The sequence below is a fragment of the Scyliorhinus torazame genome, chromosome 21 (genome assembly GCF_047496885.1).
Source record: "Scyliorhinus torazame isolate Kashiwa2021f chromosome 21, sScyTor2.1, whole genome shotgun sequence".
NCBI lineage: Eukaryota > Metazoa > Chordata > Chondrichthyes > Carcharhiniformes > Scyliorhinidae > Scyliorhinus > Scyliorhinus torazame.
This window is the reverse complement of record NC_092727.1, coordinates 132,710,983-132,729,961: the sequence shown is the minus strand read 5'-3', so window position 1 is coordinate 132,729,961 and position 18,979 is coordinate 132,710,983. Positions and strand designations below refer to the sequence as shown.

The following is an 18,979-nucleotide window of genomic DNA, read 5'->3' as shown; positions in this document are numbered from 1 at the left end:
GTGTGCTATGTGTATCTGCTGTGTGCTATGTGTATCTGCTGTGTAGTATGTCTCTGCTGTGTGATATGTGTATCTGCTGTGTAGTATGTCTCTGCTGTGTGATATGTGTATCTGCTGTGTGCTATGTGTATCTGCTGTGTAGTATGTCTCTCGGCTGTGTGGTATGTGTTGCTGTCTTCAGAATAGGTTGGAACTTGTTGAGATGTGGTTCAGTGCGGCGGTGCCGAATTTTACCAAGTTATCATTTACCCTGAGAGTTGAACAGTATGCACAGGGAGGCTATTCATCAGAATAGGGCATCACAACAGCCAAACCGGACCCCAATTGGTTATTTGAAAATGAAAATCGCTTATTGTCACAAGTAGGCTTCAAATGAAGTTACTGTGAAAGGCCCCTAGTCACCACATTCCGGCGCCTGTTCGGGGAGGCTGGTACGGGAATCGAACCATGCTGCTGGCCTGCCTTGGTCTGCTTTCAAAGCCAGCGATTTAGCCCTGTGCTCAACCAGTCCCTCACATTTATTCTCACAAGTCCAGATCATTGATACACCAATCCCGACCTGTGTCACACACTGAGGATAAAAAGTGGAACCTGGTGGACTGCGTGTGTCAGTAAAACCCTGAGCAGTGAATTCATCAATTGAGACCATTCTGCTGATTGTCTCGTACTGGTATTCATAAAGTACCCAATCAGGGGAAGAAATCTGGATTGTTTGAGCTGATTAATGAATTTTGGAGTACAGTTAGGGCCATGTCTGGGAGCAGAGTGAACAGTGGTTGGAGGCAGTATTTTGAAGTTGGGCAGTGATTGATTATCCCGAGCAGTTTGATTGATCCCTCTCGGCCTGCGTCTCTTGGGTTCTCACTGCTGTTGTTTGCTCTACAGAGCCGTCTTTGATGAAGGGACCTGATGCCTGATAGCCAGGAGAACTCAGGATGGCGCACCTGGAACAGAGCCTCCCAACCATTGCTTCAATCAACACATCATACTCTGCGAGCCAGCCCAGCATGTCAGCACAATGCCAGTCACACGAGGAGAGGAAAATAATCTCCGATGTCCGCAGGACTTTCTGTCTCTTTGTAACCTTTGACCTGTTGTTTGTTTCCCTCCTGTGGATTATCGAGTTGAATGTGAGTGCCTGCATTCAGCACAGACACAGCAACCGCAACAGAACATTTGGTGTTGGTTTCACACTTTTTTCTATGTCCTCAGTAACTGCAAACACAGTTCAGGAAACTAATTTCTCTGTTTAAAAATTGAACTTTGTGAATTCATCACTCCCACTAACTACAGTTCACTCTTTATTCATAGTAAGGATCACTCACTGTGTAACTGTACAGAGTCACTGTTTATTCAGGGTGAGGATCACTCACTGTGTAACTGTACAGCATCACTGTTTATTCAGTGTGAGAATCACTCACTGTGTAACTGTACAGCATCACTGTTTATTCAGTGTGAGGATCACTCACTGTGTAACTGTACAGAGTCACTGTTTATTCAGGGTGAGGATCACTCACTGTGTAACTGTACAGAGTCACTGTTTATTCAGGGTGAGGATCACTCACTGTGTAACTGTACAGAGTCACTGTTTATTCAGGGTGAGGATCACTCACTGTGTAACTGTACAGAGTCACTGTTTATTCAGGGTGAGGATCACTCACTGTGTAACTGTACAGAGTCACTGTTTATTCAGGGTGAGGATCACTCACTGTGTAACTGTACAGCATCACTGTTTATTCAGTGTGAGGATCACTCACTGTGTAACTGTACAGAGTCACTGTTTATTCAGGGTGAGGATCACTCACTGTGTAACTGTACAGAGTCACTGTTTATTCAGGGTGAGGATCACTCACTGTGTAACTGTACAGAGTCACTGTTTATTCAGGGTGAGGATCACTCACTGTGTAACTGTACAGAGTCACTGTTTATTCAGCAGGGTGAGGATCACTCACTGTGTAACTGTACAGAGTCACTGTTTATTCAGGGTGAGGATCACTCACTGTGTAACTGTACAGCATCACTGTTTATTCAGGGTGAGGGTCACTCACTGTGTAACTGTACAGAGTCACTGTTTATTCAGGGTGAGGATCACTCACTGTGTAACTGTACAGAGTCACTGTTTATTCAGGGTGAGGATCACTCACTGTGTAACTGTACAGAGTCACTGTTTATTCAGGGTGAGGATCACTCACTGTGTAACTGTACAGAGTCACTGTTTATTCAGGGTGAGGATCACTCACTGTGTAACTGTACAGCATCACTGTTTATTCAGTGTGAGGATCACTCACTGTGTAACTGTACAGAGTCACTGTTTATTCAGGGTGAGGATCACTCACTGTGTAACTGTACAGAGTCACTGTTTATTCAGGGTGAGGATCACTCACTGTGTAACTGTACAGAGTCACTGTTTATTCAGGGTGAGGATCACTCACTGTGTAACTGTACAGAGTCACTGTTTATTCAGGGTGAGGATCACTCACTGTGTAACTGTACAGAGTCACTGTTTATTCAGGGTGAGGATCACTCACTGTGTAACTGTACAGCATCACTGTTTATTCAGTGTGAGGATCACTCACTGTGTAACTGTACAGAGTCACTGTTTATTCAGGGTGAGGATCACTCACTGTGTAACTGTACAGAGTCACTGTTTATTCAGGGTGAGGATCACTCACTGTGTAACTGTACAGAGTCACTGTTTATTCAGGGTGAGGATCACTCACTGTGTAACTGTACAGAGTCACTGTTTATTCAGCAGGGTGAGGATCACTCACTGTGTAACTGTACAGAGTCACTGTTTATTCAGGGTGAGGATCACTCACTGTGTAACTGTACAGCATCACTGTTTATTCAGGGTGAGGGTCACTCACTGTGTAACTGTACAGAGTCACTGTTTATTCAGGGTGAGGATCACTCACTGTGTAACTGTACAGAGTCACTGTTTATTCAGGGTGAGGATCACTCACTGTGTAACTGTACAGAGTCACTGTTTATTCAGGGTGAGGATCACTCACTGTGTAACTGTACAGAGTCACTGTTTATTCAGGGTGAGGATCACTCACTGTGTAACTGTACAGCATCACTGTTTATTCAGTGTGAGGATCACTCACTGTGTAACTGTACAGAGTCACTGTTTATTCAGGGTGAGGATCACTCACTGTGTAACTGTACAGAGTCACTGTTTATTCAGGGTGAGGATCACTCACTGTGTAACTGTACAGAGTCACTGTTTATTCAGGGTGAGGATCACTCACTGTGTAACTGTACAGAGTCACTGTTTATTCAGCAGGGTGAGGATCACTCACTGTGTAACTGTACAGAGTCACTGTTTATTCAGGGTGAGGATCACTCACTGTGTAACTGTACAGCATCACTGTTTATTCAGGGTGAGGGTCACTCACTGTGTAACTGTACAGAGTCACTGTTTATTCAGGGTGAGGATCACTCACTGTGTAACTGTACAGAGTCACTGTTTATTCAGGGTGAGGATCACTCACTGTGTAACTGTACAGCATCACTGTTTATTCAGTGTGAGGATCACTCACTGTGTAACTGTACAGAGTCACTGTTTATTCAGGGTGAGGATCACTCACTGTGTAACTGTACAGAGTCACTGTTTATTCAGGGTGAGGATCACTCACTGTGTAACTGTACAGAGTCACTGTTTATTCAGGGTGAGGATCACTCACTGTGTAACTGTACAGAGTCACTGTTTATTCAGGGTGAGGATCACTCACTGTGTAACTGTACAGAGTCACTGTTTAATCAGAGTGAGGATCACTCACTGTGTAACTGTACAGAGTCACTGTTTATTCAGGGTGAGGAACACTCACTGTGTAACTGTACAGAGTCACTGTTTATTCAGAGTGAGGATCACTCACTGTGTAACTGTACAGAGTCACTGTTTATTCAGGGTGCGGATCACTCACTGTGTAACTGTACAGCATCACTGTTTATTCAGGGTGAGGATCACTCACTGTGTAACTGTACAGAGTCACAGTTTATTCAGGGTGAGGATCACTCACTGTGTAACTGTACAGAGTCACTGTTTATTCAGAGTGAGGATCACTCACTGTGTAACTGTACAGAGTCACTGTTTATTCAGGGTGAGGATCACTCACTGTAACTGTACAGAGTCACTGTTTATTCAGGGTGAGTGAGGATCACTCACTGTGTAACTGTACAGTGTCACTGTTTATTCAGGGTGAAGATCACTCACTGTGTAACTGTACAGAGTCACTGTTTATTCAGGGTGAGGGTCATTCTCTGTGTAACTACAGAGTCACTGTTTATTCAGGGTGAGGATCACTCACTGTGTAACTGTACAGAGTCACTGTTTATTCAGGGTGAGGATCACTCACTGTGTAACTGTACAGAGTCACTGTTTATTCAGGGTGAGGATCACTCACTGTGTAACTGTACAGAGTCACTGTTTATTCAGGGTGAGTGAGGATCACTCACTGTGTAACTGTACAGTGTCACTGTTTATTCAGGGTGAAGATCACTCACTGTGTAACTGTACAGAGTCACTGTTTATTCAGGGTGAGGATCACTCACTGTAACTGTACAGAGTCACTGTTTATTCAGGGTGAAGGTCATTCTCTGTCTAACTGCACAGAGTCACTGTTTATTCAGGGTGAGGATCACTCACTGTGTAACTGTACAGAATCACTGTTTATTCAGGGTGAGGGTCATTCTCTGTCTAACTGTACAGAGTCACTGTTTATTCAGCAGTGTAAGGATCACTCACTGTAACTGTACAGAGTCACTGTTTATTCAGGTTAAGGACCACTCCCTGTGTAACTGTACAGAGTCACTGTTTATTCATGGTGAGGATCACTCACTGTGTAACTGTACAGAGTCACTGTTTATTCAGGGTGAGGATCACTCACTAACCGTACAGAGTCACTGTTTATTCAGGGTGAGGATCACTCACTGTGTAACTGGACAGAGTCACTGTTTATTCAGTGTGAGGATCACTCACGGTGTAACTGTACAGAGTCACTGTTTATTCAGCAGGGTGAGGATCACTCACTGTGTAACTGTACAGAGTCACTGTTTATTCAGGGTGAGGATCACTCACTGTGTAACTGTACAGAGTCACTGTTTATTCAGGGCTAGGATCACTGTGGAACTGGATGGGGTACATAGAGGTCTTCAGCACAGCAAAGGCCCTTCAGCCCATCGCATCTGCACCAGTCAGAAATGAAAGTGTGGAATGCACTGCCAGCGGAGGTGTTGGAGTCAGAGTCATTGGGGACGTTTGAGCGAGTCTTGGACAGGCGCATGGACAGCAGTAAATTGAAGGGGTGTCGGTTAGGTTGATCTTAGATTAGGATAAGTGGTCGGCACAACATCGTGGGCCGAAGGGGCTGTACTGGGCTGTACTGTTCTATGTCTGTCTATAAATGTTATGAGGGTCTCTGCCTCCACCACCCTTTCAGGCAGCGAGTTCCAGACTCCCACTATCCTCTGGTTGAAAATGTTTTTCTCACATCCCTTTGAAACCTCCTGCCCCTCACCTTAAATCTCTGCCCCCTGGTCCTTGATCCCTTCACCAAGGGGAAAAGTTTATTCTTGTCTACTCTATCTGTGCCCCTCATAATTTTATACATCTCAATCATGTCCCCCCTCAGTCTCCTCTACTTCAAGGAAAACAATCCAAGTCACTGCACTTCAAGGGAATTCCATTACTTCTAAAGCACGCTGAGTGAGAAAGATGCTCTGTAAATACAAGTTGTTCCTCTTTAACTTTGCAATGTCTGTCACCGAATTTCAGACCACAGTCTTGAAGCTTTGTCACCCACTTCAAGCGATCGATGAAAGAGCTCTTCCACGTCTCAAAACAACTGAAAATCCCACTAGTCACTGCTGAACGTTGAGCTGATTTCTCTGCCTCCTGACACATAGAGTGAACTGCAGGCTGAACAAACCAGCCTCAATCTTTCAGTCAGCACAGATCGGACGGGTTTATGTGATATCTCTGAATTTCTCTTGGAAAAAATACTGACTCTAAAATTTTAATATTTTCTTTGTTTCTCAGACGAATGGTGATATTGAAAAAAATCTAGATGATGAAATATTAAATTATGATTTCAAAACTTCATTCTTTGACATATTTGTAAGTATCGTATTCCACGTGAGCAGAATTAGTGTTCTACCCTGCCTCACTTTGAACAATTATTCACCGTTGCCCCTCTGTTCCCTGCAGTCGCTGGCTGTGTTTCGCTTTGTCGTATTGTTGCTTGCCTACGCCCTGCTGAGACTCCGTCACTGGTGGGTTATTGCGGTAAGGATCCCACAGAACTTTGTACCTGTGTTTGGAGGGGGAAGAATGTTTTGAGCCTATGCTGTTTGAGCTGTGGATCTGTTAACACATTTACAACAGGTCAGAGGGGCAAAAAAGGAATATTTTGGAGGAGGTAAAGCAGTGGATGTAGTGTACATAGATTTTAGTAAGGCCTTTGATAAGGTTCCCCATGGTAGGCTTATGCAGAAAGTAAGGAGGCATGGGATAGTGGGAAATCTGGCCAGTTGGATAACGAACTGGCTAACCGATAGAAGTCAGAGAGTGGTGGTGGATGGCAAATATTCAGCCTGGATCCCAGTTACCAGTGGCGTACCACAGGGATCAGTTCTGGGTCCTCTGCTGTTTGTGATTTTCATTAATTACTTGGATGAGGGAGTTGAAGGGTGGGTCAGTAAATTTGCAGACGATACGAAGATTGGTGGAGTTGTGGATAGTGAGGAGGGCTGTTGTCGGCTGCAAAGAGACATAGATAGGATGCAGAGCTGGGCTGAGAAGTGGCAGATGGAGTTTAACCCTGAAAAGTGTGAGGTTGTCCATTTTGGAAGGACAAATATGAATGCGGAATACAGGGTTAACGGTAGAGTTCTTGGCAATGTGGAGGAGCAGAGAGATCTTGGGGTCTATGTTCATAGATCTTTGAAAGTTGCCACTCAAGTGGATAGAGCTGTGAAGAAGGCCTATGGTGTGCTAGCGTTCATTAACAGAGGGATTGAATTTAAGAGCTGTGAGGTGATGATGCAGCTGTACAAAACTTTGGTAAGGCCACATTTGGAGTACTGTGTACAGTTCTGGTCGCTTCATTTTAGGAAGGATGTGGAAGCTTTGGAAAAGGTGCAAAGGAGATTTACCAGGATGTTGCCTGGAATGGAGAGTAGGTCTTACGAGGAAAGGTTGAGGGTGCTAGGCCTTTTCTCATTAGAATGGAGAAGGATGAGGGGCGACTTGATAGGGGTTTATAAGATGATCAGCGGAATAGATAGAGGAGACAGTCAGAGACTTTTTCCCCGGGTGGAACAAACCATTACAAGGGGACATAAATTTAAGGTGAATGGTGGAAGATATAGGAGGGATATCAGAGGTAGGTTCTTTACCCAGAGAGTAGTGGGGTCATGGAACGCACTGCCTGTGGAAGTAGTTGAGTCGGAAACATTAGGGACCTTTAAGCAGCTATTGGATAGGTACATGGATTACGGTAGAATGATATAGTGTAGATTAATTTGTTCTTAAGGGCAGCACGGTAGCATTGTGGATAGCACAATTGCTTCACAGCTCCAGGGTCCCAGGTTCGATTCCGGCTTGGGTCACTGTCTGTGCGGAGTCTGCGCGTCCTCCCCGTGTCTGCGTGGGTTTCCTCCGGGTGCTCCGGTTTCCTCCCACAGTCCAGGGATGTGCAGAGTAGGTGGATTGTCTGGGTCAGCATTGTCTGGGTCAGCATTGTCTGGGTCAGCATTGTCTGGGTCAGCATTGTCTGGGTCAGCATTGTCTGGGTCAACATTGTCTGGGTCAGCATTGTCTTGGTCAACATTGTCTGGGTCAACATTGTCACTGACCTTTGTGTCCTGTTATAGGTCACCACTTTGATTACCAGTGGCTTTTTAATTATCAAAGTCATCCTTTCAATTCAGGTAGGAAGACTTATTTTACGATTGTTCTCTCAAACTGTCCTTATTTTTGTGCTACACTTGTTCCTCCGGGCAGGGCTCCTTAATTTTACCAAATACATTTGTAACAAAATGTCCCAGTTCCCTTTGCCATCAGGTCCGATGTCCCACTAATCTGTTCTGTACATTGATCCCTCGCAGAGATCCCTGAGAATTCCTCTTTAGAATGGTCTGCCTGCCCTTCCATTCATCACGCCTGACTGTTAATGACCTTGTGAGTTCATTCCTGGGAGCTTTGGAAAGAACCACTTAAAAGTTTGATATGTGTGTTTGAAAGTTGCTGGTTTCTAATGCTTGGAAGTAGTTAAGTCCTGGACACCTTGAGTCTTGTTGCAGTTCTGGATTCTGTGGATATTTGTTCAATGAACAGTACCCAACAGGAGCTGACTTAAAATGCCTTTTACCTAAAGGTGATCAGCTGTTTCCTGTGCAAATGCAGATGCTGGAAATACTCAGCAGGTAATAATAATCTTTAAGAATCTTTATTAGTGTCACAAGTAGGCTTACATTATCACTGCAATGAAGTTACTGTGAAAATCCCCTAGTCATCACATTCCAGCGCCTGTTCGGGTACACAGAGGGAGAATTCAGAATGTCCAATTCACCTAACAGCACGTCTTTCGGGACTTGTGGGAGGAAACCGGAGCACCCGGAGGAAACCCACGCAGACACGGGGGGAACGTGCAGACTCTGCACAGACAGTGACCCAAGCCGGGAATCGAACCTGGGACCCTGGAGCTGTGAAGCAACAGTAATAACCACGGTGCTAACGTGCCGCCCTTGCTACCTTGCCCATCTGCAGAGAGAAACAGAGTTAACATTTCACGACTGTCACAGGGTAGAAATGTCACAGAACAGCAGTGACGGCAAATAGTCTCTGCACTGTTGGCAGGACAGATAGTGCAGCGAGTCTATCCTACTACATATATACATTTTCCCACAATCGGTGAGTGGACACAGTCTCTCTTTCTGCAACAACATGCAAATAAACGTTCTGAACCGATCCAGTCACTTTTGTCATTCCCCAGGCTCTCCGTATGTTTTACCTACTGAGGAATAACGCAGTTTAGAAACTGAACTAATCATCAACCTATCTATTGTTAATCTGCTGCACTTCCACTGGGATTGCAAAATACATGTTTGTCAGGGATCTGGGCCAAGGAATTGAATTCCTCTGTCCCCGGGTCTCTGTCCCACAGCCAGATGCAGGACACTGGGAGTCCTGTAAGAACTGGCACCTTGAATCCCAATTCATAACACTCCCACCAATCAAGTGGAAGATGATCTAATAGCTGAAGCAGGAGAGCTGCCTGTCCTCGTGGGCCAGTTCCTCTCCAGGGCTGAATCTGTTGCTGCTGGTGTCTGTGATAGTGGAGTCGGACACTTTAGGAACTTTCAAGCGGTTATTGGATAGGCACATAGAGCACACCAGAATGAGAGGGAGAGGGATAGCTTGATCTTGGTTTCGGACAAAGCTAGGCACAACATCGAGGGCCGAAGGGCCTGTTCTATGCTGTACTGTTCTATGTTCTATGGTGTGTCCATGACATAGATATTCCTGAGCTGAATCTTTCCATGTTAGTGTGCTGTTTAATTGTCCTGCAGGAGACTTGTGATTCTGCTGTTAATGAGTGAGGCTGGTATTTATGTGGACCTCTCTTTATCCAGTTCCAGACCAGGGGTGCGTTTGGCTATGTTCTCCCAATTGTCTCCTTTGTCCTCGCCTGGCTGGAGACCTGGTTTCTTGATTTCAAAGTGTTGGTTCAAGAGGCAGAGGATGAGCGATGTGAGTAACTCTTTCACTCTCGCTTCATTGAAGCAACATTGGCTCTTTGCTGTCCTGTCCCTATATCTCTGCCTGACTGTGATGTGCAGCAACTCCCAGCTGCTATCACTCCCTACTAATTACTCTGTTATGCAACTGCGAGCAACAATTGGGTAAGAATGATTATGATGGAGTCATCTGACTGGATGGTTGATCCCTGGGATTATGTGTAATATGACAGTAATTGATATAAAACCCAAGTAATATTCCTTGGGAAGCAGGTACTGCAAGGTTACAGCAATTTAATATTCACCAATTACCTGGGAATATAATTACTGCAATGTGATTAATGCAGATTATCTGCATATATTGTATGCATTTATACATTCCCTACATACCCTGGTGGTGATTTAACCTGATGCACAGCGAGGCCAGCAGCGTGGGTTCAATTCCTGGACCCACTGAGGTTATTCATGAGGACCCCGCCTTCTCCCGGATTGGAAATTAGCAAACACGACACCACTGTTTAAAAAAGGAGGCAGAAAGCGGGTAATTATAGGCCAGTGAGCTTAACTTCAGCAGTAGGGAACATGCTGGAATCTATCATCAAGGAAGAAATAGCGAGGCACCTGGATGGAAATTGTCCCATTGGGCAGACGCAGCATGGGTTCATAAAGGGCAGGTCGTGCCTAACTAATTTAGTGGAATTTTTTGAGGACATTACCAGTGCGGTAGATAACGGGGAGCCAATGGATGTGGTATATCTGGATTTCCAGAAAGCCTTTGACAAGGTGCCACACAAAAGGTTGCTGCATAAGATAAAGATGCATGGCATTAAGGGGAAAGTAGTAGCATGGATAGAGGATTGGTTAATTAATAGAAAGCAAAGAGTGGGGATTAATGGGTGTTTCTCTGGTTGGCAATCAGTAGCTAGTGGTGTCCTCAGGGATCAGTGTTGGGCCCACAATTGTTCACAATTTATATAGATGATTTGGAGTTGGGGACCAAGGGCAATGTGTCCAAGTTTGCAGACGACACCAAGATGAGTGGTAAAGCAAAATGTACAGAGGATACTGGAAGTCTGCAGAGGGATTTGGATAGGCTAAGTGAATAAGACCATAAGACATAGGAGCGGAAGTAAGGCCATTGTCCCATCGCGTCCACTCCACCATTCAATCATGGCTGATTTCAACCCCATTTACCCGCTCTCTCTCCGTAGCCCTTAATTCCTCAAGAAATCAAGAATTTATCAACTTCTGTCTTAAAGACACTCAACGTCCTGGCCTCCACCGCCCTCTGTGGCAATGAATTCCACAGACCCACCACTCTCTGGCTAAAGAAATTTCTCCTCATCTCTGTTCTAAAGTGACTCCCTTTTATTCTGAGGCTGTGCCCCCGGGTCCTAGTCTCCCCTGCTAATGGAAACAACTTCCCTACGTCCACCCTATCTAAGCCATTCATTATCTTGTAAGTTTCTATTAGATCTCCCCTCAACCTCCTAAACTCCAATGAATATAATCCCAGGATCCTCAGACGTTCATCTTACGTTAGGCCTACCATTCCTGGGATCATCCGTGTGAATCTCCGCTGGACCCGCTCCAGTGCCAGTATGTCCTTCCTGAGGTGTGGGGCCCAAAATTGCTCACAGTATTCTAAATGGGGCCTAACTAATGCTTTATAAAGCTTCAGAAGTACATCCCTGCTTTTATATTCCAAGCCTCTTGAGATAAATGACAACATTGCATTTGCTTTCTTAATTACGGACTCAACCTGCAAGTTTACCTTTAGAGAATCCTGGACTAGGACTCCCAAGTCCCTTTGCACTTCAGCATCATGAATTTTGTCACCGCTTAGAAAATAGTCCATGCCTCTATTCTTTTTTTCCAAAGTGCAAGACCTCGCACTTGCCCATGTTGAATTTCATCAGCCATTTCTTGGACCACTCTCCTAAACTGTCTAAATCTTTCTGCAGCCTCCCCACCTCCTCAATACTACCTGCTAGGGTCTGGCAGATGGAATACAATGTTGACAAATGTGAGGTTATCCATTTTGGTAGGAATAACAGCAAAAGGGATTATTATTTAAATGATAAAATATTAAAACATGCTGCTGAGCAGAGAGACCTGGGTGTGCTAGTGCATGAGTCACAAAAAGTTGGTTTACAGGTGCAACAGGTGATTAAGAAGGCAAATGGAATTTTGCCCTTCATTGCTAGAGGGATGGAGTTTAAGACTAGGGAGGTTATGCTGCAATTGTATAAGGTGTTAGTGAGGCCATACCTGGAGTATTGTGTTCAGTTTTGGTCTCCTTACTTGAGAAAGGACGTACTGGCACTGGAGGGTGTGCAGAGGAGATTCACTAGGTTGATCCCAGAGGTGAAGGGGTTGGATTACGAGGAGAGGTTGAGTAGACTGGGACTGTACTCGTTGGAATTTAGAAGGATGAGGGGGGATCTGATAGAAACATATAAAATTATGAAGGGAATAGATAGGATAGATGCGGGCAGGTTGTTTCCACTGGCGGGTGAAAGCAGAACTAGGGGGCAAAGCCTCAAAATAAGGGGAAGTAGATTTAGGACTGAGTTTAGGAGGAACTTCTTCACCAAAGGGTTGTGATTCTATGGAATTCCTTGCTCAGTGAAGCAGTTGAGGCTCCTTCATTGAATGTTTTTAAGATAAAGATGGATAGTTTTTTGAAGAATAAAGGGATTAAGGGTTATGGTGTTCGGGCCGGAAAGTGGAGCTGAGTCCACAAAAGATCAGCCGTGATCTCATTGAATGGTGGAGCAGGCTCGAGGGGCCAGATGGCCGACTCCTGCTCCTAGTTCTTATGTTCTTATGTTCTCAACCTTGCCACTCGCCTGAGGTGTGGTGACCCTCAGGTTAAACCACCACCAATCAGCTGTCCCCCTCACAGGGGAAAGCAGCCTGTGTCATCTGGGACTGTAGCCACTTAATTTCAGCTTAATGGTGATCACTCACAGAGGCACAACAGGATTTGAGCTGTCGGATTGCACAGGTTTTAATGTTTCTCATTGATGACACATGGCCTTGCACATAGTAATTCAGCATTACCTGCGATGTGTGGGTGAGGGATAATTAGACCAGGACATTAGATATAATTCAGTCCCCATTTTAAAGTTACAAATTTTACATTGCCATTTTAAAATATTTTTACTTTTCAGAGGTTTTGTGTCTGTGCACCAAGGTCTCTTTTCCAGTCTTTATTACCCCAGGTAATTGCGACCTCCTTTTGGTTGTAGTGTAATTTGTGTCCTGTCTGTTTCAGTCTATCAGACACCACATACAGGTTCTGTGTACTCACCCCTTCTGTACCCAAGAGTTGTATCCGAAGGACAGTTCTATTCTCCACCGGAATCCTTTGCAGGTATGTTACTGGGAGAGAGCTTCTCACTTCATAACATGCCCTTTGGAAAGGGGCATGGGGGGTGGCACGAGGATGGTGGGGAGAAGGCATGTTGGGCATTGTAGAGTGAGAAGGGCATAGAGGGAGAGGAGGGGATGGGACATGTCTGGGAGATGGTGGGTGTGTGCAGGAAGACGATAGGGTGGGGAGAGGGCAGAGCTGGGAGAGGCTGGGGAGAAGGAAAGGCAGGTTGAGAATGAGAAATTAATGACGTGTTTTCAGGTGCTTTGTGCAGCCATTGTTTTTGTAAATGTGTAATCCTTACTTCAAAAATATCAACTTCCTCGATATTAAACTGAGGGTTAAATTGGGCAACGGATATTTAAACTACTTGTCTTATTCATATAATGTTCCAGCACAAAAACAGGCCATTTGGTCCTTTTGTTATGGGCTGGTATACTCTTCAACTCCTATTATAAACCTGCTTCAGCACGAATGGTCTGGCGGGGGTTCCCCGGGTTGCCAGGCCACACCCTGCTGGTGTGACTGCTGCTTCCGGATGTGGAAGGGGAGGGAAGAATTGGGGATATCTCTAAGTGGCCGGGGGAGCAGCGGGGCGAGCAGGTGGTGAAGATCAAGGAGAAATGGGAAGCGGAGTTGGGAATGGAGATCAATTGGGGAGTATGGAGTGAGGCACTGCGAAGGGTAAATGGGACCTCCTCCTGTGCCAGGATGAGCCTGATCCAATTTAAGTTGGTGCACAGGGTGCATATGACTCGGGCGAGAATGAGTGGATTCTTTCAGGGGGTAGCAGATGAGTGTGAGAGGTGTGGGCGGGGGCCAGCGAATCATGCGCACATGTTTTGGGGTTGTGAAAAATTGGGAAGATTCTGGGCGGGAGTGTTCACGGACTTAGCCAGGATAGTGGAGGAGGAGGTGGACCTGGACCCTTTGGTGACGATATTTGGGGTTTCAGAGAAGCCGGAGCTCATGGAGAGGAGGAAGGCCGATGTCGTGGCCGTCGCCTCTCTGATTGCACGCAGCAAATTTTGCTGGAGTGGCGGTCGGCATCGCCACCGGGGGTAGCAGCTTGGTTGGGTGACCTGTACAACTTCCTGCAATTAGAGAGAAGATAAAGTATGAGTTAAGGGGCTCAGCAGGGGAGTTTGAGAAAAGGAGGGGGATGTTTGTGACTGTGTTTGAGGAGCTGTTCGTCGCGGGGGGTGGGGGGAGAAATCTGTCCAGACTGTATTGTTGATTGTTGGGAAGTATGTTTCCCGGGATGTTTATTTGCTGTAACCTGTTTTGATAACAAGTTTGTAATAAAATACATTTTAAAAACCCTGCTTCACTTGACAGGCTCTGAAGATGAGTTTGAAGGTGAAGGTATTGAAAGGAGAGCAGTAACGCCTCAGGTAAGGACTAATCCAAACTGTTCAAAGCTGATGTTGCTGACATAAACTGCAGTTAATGGTGGGGTCAGGGGTCCGGAGAGGGGTCTGATTCTGGCTTCCACTAATACTCCTGCTGGAGCTGTAAGTATTCCTCTTCCCACCCCTCCCTCTCCACCACCCCTCCCTCCCCTGTGAGAGTGCCGCCGGCTGTGTCGGGGGCGGGGTGAGATCGCCGGCTGTGCCAGGCCGGGGTGAGAGTGCCGGCGGCTGTGCCAGGACGGGGTGTGAGTGCCGCCGGCTGTGTCGGGGTCGGGGTGAGAGTGCCGCCGGCTGTGCCAGGCCGGGGTGTGAGTGCCGCCAGCTGTGCCAGGCCGGGGTGTGAGTGCCGCCGGCTGTGCCGGGACGGGGTGTGAGTGCCGCCGGCTGTGTCGGGGTCGGGGTGAGAGTGCCGCCGGCTGTGCCGGGACGGGGTGTGAGTGCCGCCGGCTGTGCCAGGACGGGATGTGAGTGCCGCCGGCTGTGCCGGGACGGGGTGTGAGTGCCGCCGGCTGTGCCAGGACGGTGCAAAGTGCTGCCGGCTGTGCCAGGCCGGGGTGTGAGTGCCGCCGGCTGTGCCGGGACGGGGTGTGAGTGCCGCCGGCTGTGCCAGGACGGTGTAAAGTGCTGCCGGCTGTGCCGGGACGGGGTGTGAGTGCCGCCGGCTGTGCCGGGACGGGGTGTGAGTGCCGCCGGCTGTGCCGGGACGGGGTGTGAGTGCCGCCAGCTGTGCCGGGACGGGGTGTGAGTGCCGCCGGCTGTGTCGGGGCGGGGTGTGAGTGCCGCCGGCTGAGTCGGGGGCGGGGTGTGAGTGCCGCCGGCTGTGTCGGGGTCGGGGTGAGAGTGCCGCCGGCTGTGTCGGGGGCGGGGTGAGAGTGCCGCCGACTGTGCCAGGACGGGGTGTGAGTGTCGCCGGCTGTGCCAGGCCGGGGTGTGAGTGCCGCCGGCTGTGCCAGGACGGTGCAAAGTGCTGCCGGCTGTGCCAGGCCGGGGTGTGAGTGCCGCCGGTTGTGCCGGGACGGGGTGGGAGTGCCGCCGGCTGTGCCAGGACGGTGCAAAGTGCTGCCGGCTGTGCCGGGACGGGGTGTGAGTGCCGCCGGCTGTGCCGTGACGGGGTGTGAGTGCCGCCGGCTGTGCCAGGCCGGGGTGTGAGTGCTGCCGGCTGTGCCAGGACGGTGCAAAGTGCTGCCGGCTGTGCCAGGCCGGGGTGTGAGTGCCGCCGGCTGTGCCGGGACGGGGTGTGAGTGCCGCCGGCTGTGCCAGGACGGTGCAAAGTGCTGCCGGCTGTGCCGGGACGGGGTGTGAGTGCCGCCGGCTGTGCCGGGACGGGGTGTGAGTGCCGCCGGCTGTGCCAGGACGGTGCAAAGTGCTGCCGGCTGTGCCGGGACGGGGTGTGAGTGCCGCCGGCTGTGCCAGGACGGGGTGTGAGTGCCGCCGGCTGTGCCAGGACGGTGCAAAGTGCTGCCGGCTGTGCCGGGACGGGGTGTGAGTGCCGCCGGCTGTGCCGGGACGGGGTGTGAGTGCCGCCGGCTGTGCCAGGACGGTGCAAAGTGCTGCCGGCTGTGCCGGGACGGGGTGTGAGTGCCGCCGGCTGTGCCGGGACGGGGTGTGAGTGCCGCCGGCTGTGCCAGGACGGGGTGTGAGTGCTGCCGGCTGTGCCAGGACGGTGCAAAGTGCTGCCGGCTGTGCCGGGACGGGGTGTGAGTGCCGCCGGCTGTGCCGGGACGGGGTGTGAGTGCCGCCGGCTGTGCCAGGCCGGGGTGTGAGTGCTGGCGGCTGTGCCAGGACGGTGCAAAGTGCTGCCGGCTGTGCCGGGACGGGGTGTGAGTGCCGCCGGCTGTGCCGGGACGGGGTGTGAGTGCCGCCGGCTGTGCCGGGACGGGGTGTGAGTGCCGCCGGCTGTGCCAGGACGGTGCAAAGTGCTGCCGGCTGTGCCGGGACGGGGTGTGAGTGCCGCCGGCTGTGCCAGGACGGGGTGTGAGTGCCGCCGGCTGTGCCAGGCCGGGGTGTGAGTGCTGGCGGCTGTGCCAGGACGGTGCAAAGTGCTGCCGGCTGTGCCGGGACGGGGTGTGAGTGCCGCCGGCTGTGCCGGGACGGGGTGTGAGTGCCGCCGGCTGTGCCGGGACGGGGTGTGAGTGCCGCCGGCTGTGCCAGGACGGTGCAAAGTGCTGCCGGCTGTGCCGGGACGGGGTGTGAGTGCCGCCGGCTGTGCCAGGACGGGGTGTGAGTGCCGCCGGCTGTGCCAGGACGGTGCAAAGTGCTGCCGGCTGTGCCGGGACGGGGTGTGAGTGCCGCCGGCTGTGCCGGGACGGGGTGTGAGTGCCGCCGGCTGTGCCAGGACGGTGCAAAGTGCTGCCGGCTGTGCCGGGACGGGGTGTGAGTGCCGCCGGCTGTGCCGGGACGGGGTGTGAGTGCCGCCGGCTGTGCCAGGACGGGGTGTGAGTGCTGCCGGCTGTGCCAGGACGGTGCAAAGTGCTGCCGGCTGTGCCGGGACGGGGTGTGAGTGCCGCCGGCTGTGCCGGGACGGGGTGTGAGTGCCGCCGGCTGTGCCAGGCCGGGGTGTGAGTGCTGGCGGCTGTGCCAGGACGGTGCAAAGTGCTGCCGGCTGTGCCGGGACGGGGTGTGAGTGCCGCCGGCTGTGCCGGGACGGGGTGTGAGTGCCGCCGGCTGTGCCAGGACGGTGCAAAGTGCTGCCGGCTGTGCCAGGACGGGGTGTGAGTGCCGCCGGCTGTGCCAGGCCGGGGTGTGAGTGCCGCCGGCTGTGCCAGGCCGGGGTGTGAGTGCCGCCGGCTGTGCCGGGACGGGGTGTGAGTGCCGCCGGCTGTGCCGGGACGGTGCAGAGTGCTGCCGGCCGGGGCTGTGCCGGTGCGAGAGGGCAGTCGGGGGCGGTGTGAGACTCAGCAATGTTTTTTTCTGCAGGAGAAGGAGTATGTGCGTCAGGGTCAAGAGGCAATGAAAATGATGGAACAAATACTCGGGCAGGAGGAATACTGGAAGTTTGAGAAAGAGAATGTGAGTAACTGTGAGTTATTCTCAAAGCCTCCAATCTGCACTGCGTTCGGTCTGTACGTGTGTTTTGGGTTTGTGACTTTTCACAGATTTTCTGTCTTGCATCCACAGATTAATTGACAAACTTCAAATTTCCAAAATATTGTATTGAGCTGCAAAAATGCAGAGTTCTCCCTGCTCCAGACACAACTGTGGAACTTCAATTGCTGATTGCTGGAGAAACACTGATACCAATTTCCCAAATGAAAAGCCTTTGTTTATTTGCGATGGAACAGTTTAAAATACCCAATTTGTTTATGTTGAAATGTGTTTCGATCTGCTGCAACTCCCTGAGCACTCCGACATGTCGCAGATCAACATCAGTGCGGCTGCTTGCTGTGCACACCACAGGGTTGGTGAACTTTTGCCCAACTCGAGCAACCCCGAGAGTAGCCCCAAGGGAATTTGATTCGGGGCTGGAGCATGGGTGTGATGTTTCGGCACTGTACTGTCTTGTCTGTATTTCCAATGCTTGGTCTAAAGTCCAGAGTCCAGTGGACACTGACTGCTGTTTGGTGTTTGCAGAATGTATCGAATCTGCCTGTGACTCCAGTGTAAAAATCTCTTTCAATGAAATTATCTTATTTGTTATTTGCACAAAAGGGCATTGTGTCGCGATTTGAAGAATTAAATTAATCTGAAATCTCTGTTGCAGGATAACAGTGATGTTGTTTACACATTTGAAATCCCGTATCATGGCAGGAGTTACATTCTGAAGGTAAGAAATTTGATGTTGAAGTACAGAGTCAGGACAGGGCTTCGCTGAGCCTGAGGGAAGGGAAGTTACTCCAGGAAGAAATACATTAAAGATGAAATCTTCCGAGGTTCCCCTTCAGCATTAGCACCTTTATAGTTTAACTGTGAATCGACTGATCCAGGTCCATCTCCAGGATCAATAAAGATGTCTGTTCCCTTCAAACCTGCCACGTGCTGCAGATCTCAACCAGATTGTTAATGTTGGTACTGTACCTGCGATAATTTCACTTATTTGCTAGGGTTTCCATCCATAGGCACTGCCAACATTTATCCTTCCCTCACATTCCCTCCCTCACATTCCCTCCATCCCTCACATTCCCTCCCTCCCATTCCCTCCCTCCCTCACATTCCCTCCCTCACATTCCCTCCCTCCCTCACATTCCCTCCCTCCCTCACATTCCTGCCCTCCCTCACATTCCCTCCCTCCCTCACATTCCCTCCCTCCCTCACATTCCCTCCCTCCCTCACATTCCCTCCCTCCCTCACATTCCCTCCCTCCCTCACATTCCCTCCCTCCCTCACATTCCCTCCCTCCAATTCCCTCCCTCACATTCCCTCCCTCCCTCACATTCCCTCCCTCCCTCACATTCCCTCCCTCCCTCACATTCCTGCCCTCCCTCACGTTCCCTCCCTCCCTCACGTTCCC

The 18,979-nt window shown here is 49.8% G+C and overlaps 1 protein-coding gene across 5 annotated transcripts in view; it reads left to right on the top strand.

Moving 5' to 3' along the window:
* Positions 1–18,979, top strand: part of stard3 (StAR related lipid transfer domain containing 3) — a 55,222-nt gene that overhangs the window by 20,627 nt on the left and 15,616 nt on the right. For 4 of the 5 annotated variants that reach the window (XM_072487693.1, XM_072487691.1, XM_072487692.1 and 1 more), the window contains exons 2-10: positions 886–1,130; positions 6,041–6,118; positions 6,209–6,286; positions 7,876–7,932; positions 9,637–9,754; positions 13,022–13,120; positions 14,459–14,514; positions 17,449–17,541; positions 18,233–18,295. In XM_072487693.1, coding sequence (XP_072343794.1) covers positions 936–1,130; positions 6,041–6,118; positions 6,209–6,286; positions 7,876–7,932; positions 9,637–9,754; positions 13,022–13,120; positions 14,459–14,514; positions 17,449–17,541; positions 18,233–18,295 — 837 coding nt within the window. In that variant the 5' untranslated portion in view covers positions 886–935. The remainder of the gene's footprint in view (positions 1–885; positions 1,131–6,040; positions 6,119–6,208; positions 6,287–7,875; positions 7,933–9,636; positions 9,755–13,021; positions 13,121–14,458; positions 14,515–17,448; positions 17,542–18,232; positions 18,296–18,979) is intronic. The other variant, XM_072487695.1, reaches the window with a different exon arrangement.